This window comes from Oryzias melastigma, linkage group LG10 (genome assembly GCF_002922805.2).
Source record: "Oryzias melastigma strain HK-1 linkage group LG10, ASM292280v2, whole genome shotgun sequence".
NCBI lineage: Eukaryota > Metazoa > Chordata > Actinopteri > Beloniformes > Adrianichthyidae > Oryzias > Oryzias melastigma.
Window position 1 is genome coordinate 14,591,010 of NC_050521.1, and position 9,006 is coordinate 14,600,015.

Here is a 9,006-nt window from a genome sequence, read left to right on the forward strand (position 1 = left end):
AAAGCTCTGTATGGCAGTCATGCTTCCACATCCACACCAATGAATCAGGAAACCACGTCAGAAAGGGGATGCAGTCAGGAGTTAAACCCAAAAGCAAGTATATAAAATATGTAATTAAACATAATTTTAGTATTCAAAACAGCAGATAAAAGCAGAAGATGAAAAATGTGCAGATATGGTCCCTGAACTGGTCTTGATCATTTTTGGTTAAGCTATGCTACTTGTTTGTTTATTAATTTAATTATTTACACGTTCATACATTTTAAAATTTGATGTGATTTTTACCTGTTTACTCTAAGATGTACTGAATGTATACTCAACTTTTTCTCTGTTTTGATACAACTTAAACTGACAGGAAGAATCACATGCTGCCCTGGAATTATTGATTTGATTTGAATTTTCTTTTTGAGTAGAGACAATGTAAAATCATTTCTATTTGTTTTAATACATTTCTGTCAGACTTTCAATATTAGCATTTTTAATGACTGTTGTGGTTAGGGTGGAAACTGTCTAAGAAACAGATGAAGTCTCATTACAATAAGAGATGCTAAAAGGCTACATTAGCTGTGTTTTTCAAAGTTTCTTTGTTTTGTTATTTTATTTTTTTTTTTTTTGAAATGCTGACCATTTGATATATATATATATCATTTTAGGTTGATACTGCTCATATTTAGGAAACAAAAGATCAACGACTTTACATTAAAAAAAACATAATAAAAAACGTAAAAATATTATAAATATTTAAAGCTCTCGACATGTTTAGAAATGCTTAAAAGTTCCGGAACTGTAGTCAGAATGCTTTCAAGTTCTGTAGCTGATCATACATCATTACAGGCCAATTATATATTATTTCCCAGCTCTGAAATGAACAAAATGAAACAATCTTCAGTCGTGCTGCAAAAAGCTTTCACAGGTGCCTCTGTTTATGATGACACCATGAGAAATTCAATGTGTAATTATGTAAGTTAAATATTTTTTGATTAAATTATGAGTTTAAAAATTCAGTAACAGGATGCACTTATTTTCTGGGACACATGAAGGCTGAAAGACTGTTATCAACCAAATCTTCATTCAGCACCATAGACAGCGACAAATGCATTTTCACCTTGAAACAAAATTCCTTACCTCATCTGAAGTTTTCCTCCTATCAGGAAGTACAAGCGTGTTTGCGTGACTTCCAGGAACTATGGTAGATCCAACACTCATTCTGGGTCCCACTAACATGTAGCGTTTGTCTCCAGATCTGTACTGGATGCTGTGACACAGTGTTCCATCATAATTGGGCTCTGGCAGATATTTGGAAGTATAGTCTGTGGACTTGGAGCACTGCATTGCAATCAGCACGATGATGCTGATGAGAAACAGCAGGGAAACGGAGCCCAAAGTGATGATGAGGTAGAAAGTCACGTGACTGTCTTCATCCTCCGCTGCTGCACTTTGAACATCAGAAGCTGCAAAAGCCTCTTTGGGCTCCACAAGTTTGACAATGACAGTAGCTGTTGCTGAGAGGGAAACGTTGCCATTGTCTTTGACCAGGATGAGCAGTTTGTGTTCAGCCTCGTCTGTCTCTGTGAACGAGCGGAGAGTTCGGATCTGTCCTGTATAGCGGTCCAAAGCAAAGAGACTGTGGTCAGTCACTTGCTGCAGTGAGAACAGCAGCCAGCCGTTATATCCTATATCAGCGTCATAGGCTCGCACTTTAGTCACCAAGTGTCCTGCGTTCACGTTGCGGGGAATCTCCTCCACCCCTTCAGCAGAACCGTTGGAGCTGACTGGATACAGGATGACTGGAGCGTTGTCGTTCTGATCCAGAATGAACACGTTCACTGTCACGTTGCTGCTCAGAGGAGGACTTCCAGAATCTGTGGCAACAACGTGGAACTGGAACGTTTTTATGCTTTCAAAGTCAAAACTTTTCAGAGCTGAAATTTCTCCTGTTTCTGAGTTGATGCTTAAAAATGAAGACAGCTTGTTGTCACTGTTCATTTCTCTTAGGATTCCATATGAAACTAGTGCATTTTCTCCATCGTCTCGGTCAAAGGCTTTCACTGAAAAAACTGAAGCTCCAGGAATGTTGTTCTCACTGATGTAAAAAGTATATGGACCCATTGAAAACTCTGGAAAGTTGTCATTGACATCAGAAACTACAACGTTGATGGTCTTTTCAACAGTAAACGAAGGATCTCCTGAGTCTTTTGCAATGATTGTTACGTCATAATGAGGCATAATCTCTCTGTCTAACTGTGACATGCTCACAACAGCAAACATGTTTTCCTTTAAAGATGGAGACAAAGTAAAAGGAACGTCTTGTTTAATTGTACAAATCACTTTTCCATTAATTCCAGAGTCTGAATCACGGACGCTGATTAGTGCCACTGTAGTTCCTATTTTGGAATCCTCTTTGATTGAGTTGGAAAATGACGTCACCTCAATCTCAGGAGGATTGTCATTAACATCAATCACGTTTATTTTAACAATTTTGTCGGTTGTTAAAGGAGCATGCCCCCTATCTGAAGCCTGAACATCAATTTCAAAACTTTTGCTTTTCTCAAAATCAATCTGACCTTTGACTGAAATTTCACCAGTATTTTCATTCATATTGAACAATTCAGTGATTTTTGATCTAACTTCTTCACCAAATGAATAAATTATTTCCCCATTTTCTCCTTTGTCTAAATCTGTTGCATTGACTTGAATCACTACAGTCCCAATCGGAATATTTTCCTTAATTGTAGCAGAATATGTTTCTTTAGTGAACACTGGAGAGTTGTCATTAATATCAAGTACATCCAAAATTATTTCTATGTTTCCAGATTTCGCAGGTTTGCCTCCATCAACGGCTGTTAGACGCAGTTTATGTTTCTCTGTTGTTTCTCTGTCTAGCTGCTTCTGCAGCACTAAAAACGGAACCTTACCATCCTCTCCTCTATCTCTTATTTCTACTCTAAAATGTTCGTTCTGGTTGAGTTTATATTGCTGAATAGAGAACTGACCCACATCGGGGTCCTGCGCAGCCTGTAGCTGAAACCTCGCCCCTGGAAGAGCGGACTCTGATATTTCCAGTCGTTTCTCTTTCTCCATAAAAACAGGAGCGTGATCATTAATATCAAGGATTTCAACTTCCACATAATGAATCTCTAGCGGATTTTCTAACATAATCTTCAGGTTGATCAAACAGTTAAAGCTCTTTTCACAAACCTCCTCTCGGTCTATTTTCTTTTTCAGATACAGATTTCCATCGCTTTGATTCACTTCAAACAGCGGCTCGGATGAATCTGCAACGATGCGATATCCTCTGAGCTTCAGTGCATTCTTGTCAAGTCCCAAATCCTTCGCTATATTTCCAACCACAGTTCCACCTTGAACCTCTTCAGAGACAGAATATCTGATCTGCGCAAAAGCTCCGCTCCAGAAAACGGTCAGAATAACAAAGACAAAACAACCCCGTCGCTGCTGCCGCGCGTTGCGTCCTCTTTGTTCCATGTCGGAGCGCTGATTCATCACAGTTCATTTAAGAAATCCCAATTTACAATCCAGTCCGCAATTTTCAGTTCTGTTACGTTTGTTTCTTGTTTTTTTATGCGAGTGTGTTTATTAGAGGAAAACCCGCACTCCCTCCCATAATCTCGTTGTTCTTTATGAGAATAACGCAGTCGCTCCACGTCGACTGTGACCTAGAGGCTTAGAGATTCTGTGTATTTCTTGAATTTCACTGACACCAAGCGTCTGATTATATTGTTCACACAAAATGCCTTCTTTCTTTTTATTTTTTTCTCAAAATGTTTTCCTCCCAATATAATTTAGCAATCATCACTATTTACAACAGTTTCGTTGTCAATTGTTTGGGATTTAGAGGTAGTTTCTGATTATAAGTTTATTTTACAAAAAATGTCCATCTTTCCAATTTGTCCAATTTTTTTCTGTGTAGTCAAGGTGTTACCTGAATATCTCGTCAGTTCATTGCAGGGCACACCGACAACAACAAACCCATTCTAAAATTCACAATTATTGGACACCTCACGTTTACAGTAAACTGTATTGACTGGGATAAGGTGGCTGGAATTCTCAAAAAGTGACCGCGCATGGCAGTGGAAGATTATATTGTTAAAAAAAAAAAAAAAAAGATATACGAAACGTCACAATGCCTGGAAATGAATGTAACTTCAATAGTTTAAGATTTACGATAATCAACTTCACGAACCATTACTTCTTTAACCAGAAATATACAAAAAAATGGATTCAATTCCAAAAAAATTTGGCATAGAATCACTTTCAGTTTCAAGGACAGCGACAATCTCTTTTCAATAAAACAAGTTTTAAAAAAGCCCTTTAAACTTACATATTTACATGTCTTTTTTTATTGGAGCAATCCACAAAATTCTCTTTACTTATTTAGACAGTAACCAACTTAAACCAGCTGTTAAATCAGACCTATTTTAGAAAATAGAGGGAAAGCAAGCCAAGTGACTCAAAATTCACTTCATTTCAGTCATGGATGCAAACAAATTGATGTTTTCAAGACCCCTATCTATAAGTTTAGTCTCCAAATAAAAGGTTTCAACGAACGTAAAAAATACCATCTACTATTTAATCTTCACACTTGTCTTGGATATACAACAGTAATAATATAAAAAAAATAAGAAGAATAATTGATGCTGACATAGATTATTTTCAGCCAAATCATATTTCAGCACCATGGACAGTAACAAAGACCTTTTCATCTTTAAATGAAATTCCTTACCTCATCTGATGTTTTCCTCCTATCAGGAAGCACAAGTGTGTTTGCGTGACTTCCAGGAACTATGGTAGATCCAACACTCATTCTGGGTCCCACTAACATGTAGCGTTTGTCTCCAGATCTGTACTGGATGCTGTGACACAGTGTTCCATCATAATTGGGCTCTGGCAGATATTTGGAAGTATAGTCTGTGGACTTGGAGCACTGCATTGCAATCAGCACGATGATGCTGATGAGAAACAGCAGGGAAACGGAGCCCAAAGTGATGATGAGGTAGAAAGTCACGTGACTGTCTTCATCCTCCGCTGCTGCACTTTGAACATCAGAAGCTGCAAAAGCCTCTTTGGGCTCCACAAGTTTGACAATGACAGTAGCTGTTGCTGAGAGGGAAACGTTGCCATTGTCTTTGACCAGGATGAGCAGTTTGTGTTCAGCCTCGTCTGTCTCTGTGAACGAGCGGAGAGTTCGGATCTGTCCTGTATAGCGGTCCAAAGCAAAGAGACTGTGGTCAGTCACTTGCTGCAGTGAGAACAGCAGCCAGCCGTTATATCCTATATCAGCGTCATAGGCTCGCACTTTAGTCACCAAGTGTCCTGCGTTCACGTTGCGGGGAATCTCCTCCACCCCTTCAGCAGAACCGTTGGAGCTGACTGGATACAGGATGACTGGAGCGTTGTCGTTCTGATCCAGAATGAACACGTTCACTGTCACGTTGCTGCTCAGAGGAGGACTTCCAGAATCTGTGGCAACAACGTGGAACTGGAACATTTTCACACTTTCAAAGTCAAAACTTTTCAGAGCAGAAATCGTGCCATTAACTTCGTTTATATTTAAAAATGACGTCACGGTTGAGCCTGAACTTTTCCGATCTAGTGAATAAGTTATTTCTGCATTTTCAGCTCTATCTTTGTCACTTGCACTCACTGAAAAGATGGACATCCCAGCTCTGTTGTTTTCTATCACATAAAAAGTGTAAGGGCTTTGAGAGAAAACAGGACTGTTGTCGTTCACATCTTTCACTTCTACGTTTATCACTCTTGTAGATGACAGAACTGGATGTCCTAAATCTTTTGCTGTTATTGTAATGCTATAAACATCAGATGTCTCCTTATCCAGATAATCCTTTGTTATCAATGCGTACGACTGTCCGTCAGGTGATGGCTTCAGCTCAAACGGCATATCACCTGGCATGCTGCAAAGCACCTGTCCATTCACACCTGAGTCACGATCTGTCACCCCCATCAAGGCCACCACAGTACCGGGAGGCGCGTCCTCTGCTATGTGACTCGACAGGGAGGTGATGTCAATGTCAGGCTGATTGTCATTGACGTCCTCCACTCTTATGATCACTTTGCAGTTTGAGGAGAGGGACACGGCCCCTTTATCCGCAGCCATCACGTTTATCTCGTACACCTGCTTTTCCTCGTAATCGAGGCTTCCGTTCACAGTTAGTTTTCCAGTTTTACTGTTCAAAGCAAACGGATCCGACGTTAATCCTCTGAATTTACTTCTAAAAGAATATTCAATCTCACTGTTCACGCCCTCATCAGAGTCAGAGGCGTTTACTGTCAACAGATATGTCCCCGCAGGTGCGTTTTCTTTTACTGTAACTGTGTATTTTTGTTTGTCGCACACGGGTGGGTTGTCATTAACATCTGAGATAATAACAGTAATATTAAGAATACCGGATTTAGGTGGTTTTCCTCCATCTATTGCTGTGATTTTTAATGCATGCCGAGCCGTGTGCTCTCTGTCCAAGGGTCGCTGCAAAACAAGGAAGGGGACTTTCCCCTCTTCCCCAAAATCTTCCGTTTCAAGCGCAAAATACTGATTGTGGTTTATTTTATACGAATTGATGGAGTTCGGCCCGACATCCAGATCATGCGCTCCCTCCATTTGAAATCGAGAGCCAACAGCAGCCAACTCCAGCACCTCCAGTGTGTAATTTCCTTCAGGGAATGTCGGTGAATTGTCATTTACATCCAGGATTTCCACAGAAATCTGATGCATTTCCAGCGGATTTGAAACCACAGCTTTCAGATTTGTGACGCACGGAGCGGCGTTTGCGCACAGCTCCTCTCGGTCTACTCTCTGCTTCACGAACAAAACTCCATCGGTCGGATTTACCTCAAACAGATCCTGCTTTGTTCCCGACACAACGCGCAGATTTCTATCCGTCAATCCTTTCAAATCCAAACCAAGGTCTTTGGCCACGTTTCCAACACCTGATCCTGGTTTTAATTCCTCTTGGATAGAATATCGTAGTTGAGCGGAAATCTCATCAAATCTAGTCAGTATTAGCAGCGCCAAACAAAGAGAAAAGCGCCCGTCCCTCCATTGTCTTTTGATATCCATCGTTTGACAAAACGATTTTTTAGAAATATGCGAAGAAATCCCTGTAAATGGTTTGAATTTCTCCTCTCCTTGGATCAAAAAAGCATTTGTTGAGTAAGACGGCGGCTGATAAAACACTATCCAGTCCGTCACTTCATCCCCTTTCAGGGTTTTTACTGTGAATATGTTGAAAAGATCCTCTCCAGCGCACATTGCAGTATTGACAGTGTAACAGCGCCACCCACTGATGACAATACGAAGAGAGAACAGTGTTTAATTTAAATGACATAAATCACAGAATAATTTAACCTCTCAGTGAATGCACTTAATCAGAAGCTGCTTTCAATTTTTTTTAACCAAATAAAACAAGAAGTATTTTTTTAAACAATCAACAATCAATAATTTACTTCTGTTCATTCTAAGTTTATTAAAGAGGATCCACAGCATGTTCAGTGCTTTCCTTTGTCTTTATGGACATGTTGGGTTATAAATCAGTCATGCATTTTCGTGGAAAAAAAGAAGAAAAAAAAGAAAGAAAAAAAAAAGAAAAATGAAAACTCTGCTCAGTATGTGCTCTTTATAGTGGTAGTGTCAGTTTAAGTCACTGTGCAGCTCTGCACACTCCCATAGACTCAATTTCTTAGAAGAAGTAGCAGCGACACCTTGTGGATCGAATCTGCAAATCACTAAACGTGTTATAATATTTTTTTTTAATTTTATTTTTTTATAACTAATCGTTTTGATTTGCTCCTATTACATATGTCTGTGAATTATATTTCATCCACTATACACAATAGTAAAATGGAAAAAAATGAGAGAAATAATGCTCACAGAGTGGAAGCACAGTGACCTACATACATTTTTTTCTGTCTCTGCACCCCTCCCAACTGCCTCTGTTACACGTCAGTGCTGGAAATAGGCCAAGAGTGCAATGCGCATGCGCGTTTTCTGCCGCAGTCTGCATCACCTCCTCCCATCTCTGCAATTTCTAGCCATGGTGGTGCAATGACTTTACACATTTCTTGTACATTTTTATGCTTACAGAAAAAAACAGAATATATAAAAATATATAAATAAATAAAAATGCATCAAATGAACTCAAAGGTCAGCATGCTCCACAGGGTAGGATACATAAGCATGAGGGAGTGGGGGGATCCACACAGGAAATCACAGCAGTCAGCGCCTAACGGAGGACACGTTGTCATGGTAACGCAGCATCCCAAGGGGGATGTTGGCCATGGTGCTGAAAGAAACAGAGCTCTGAATTTTACAGCCAGTTGAAAATGATTTGTCACATGGTTTATTTTATTTTTTCACAATTATTTGATATTTTGTTGAGCCTAACTAAAATCATTATCAGTGAGACAGCTGGTAGAGAAAAAGGGTGGCCACGTGTCAGCCTGCTAGTGCTGTCTGGTGGCTGTCTGTGTGCTTTGTTCCACATTGGTGCATGACTGCATTATGCATCATGTGTGTTAATCTGTCAGCGAACCAAAGCGGTGAACAACTGAGACTGCTGTGCTGTTTCCTGCACATTCCCTTCAATCTGACACACAAAAGTGTCAGTTTAATGAACAATATTTAACTAAAATATGTTCCTTTCCTTTGTGTGTGCTCACATTATGTCATCTCTCCTGAGAGACAGGGTCAAATGAGCACACACATTGCATGAGCTCACAAGATGAGACTAATTAGCCTGTTTTAAAGCAAGATGTGTGTGTGTCTTTTAGCATTTTTATAAAGTTGTTTTTGATCGTGATTTTCACTAAAAAATACTCACTGCATCCATCCTTATGGAAAAAAGCTCTTGCTGCAAAAAGAAAATATAAATTGCAACTGTGTGCATCTTATAGTCTTTCCTTTTGTCATTAATCTGAAAAATTGTAAACCTTCAATCAAATCTCAGGTAAAGATTAACTGAGAAAAAAAAGATG

At 39.5% G+C, this 9,006-nt stretch overlaps 2 protein-coding genes across 2 annotated transcripts in view; both read right to left on the minus strand.

The window, feature by feature from the left end:
* The window catches only part of LOC112153550 (protocadherin alpha-C2), a 192,133-nt gene extending 188,508 nt beyond the window's left edge, over window positions 1–3,625 (minus strand). Inside the window, exon 1 of the mRNA XM_036213968.1 lies at window positions 1,913–3,625. Within this exon, the coding sequence (XP_036069861.1) occupies window positions 1,913–3,501 (1,589 nt within the window). The 5' untranslated portion in view covers window positions 3,502–3,625. The remainder of the gene's footprint in view (window positions 1–1,912) is intronic.
* A 131-nt stretch (window positions 3,626–3,756) lies between these two features.
* LOC112153661 (protocadherin alpha-3) lies at window positions 3,757–7,331 on the minus strand. The gene has a single exon (XM_036213980.1). The coding sequence runs from the start codon at window positions 7,283–7,285 to the stop codon at window positions 4,724–4,726; it is 2,562 nt and encodes an 853-aa protein (XP_036069873.1). The 5' UTR covers window positions 7,286–7,331; the 3' UTR covers window positions 3,757–4,723.
* Between the last annotated feature and the right edge of the window lie 1,675 nt (window positions 7,332–9,006).

Bases quoted from the DNA above. Each gene is read 5' to 3' on its own strand.
- LOC112153661 (XM_036213980.1), bottom strand. From the start codon at position 7,285: ATGTGCGCTGGAGAGGATCTTTTCAACATATTCACAGTAAAAACCCTG.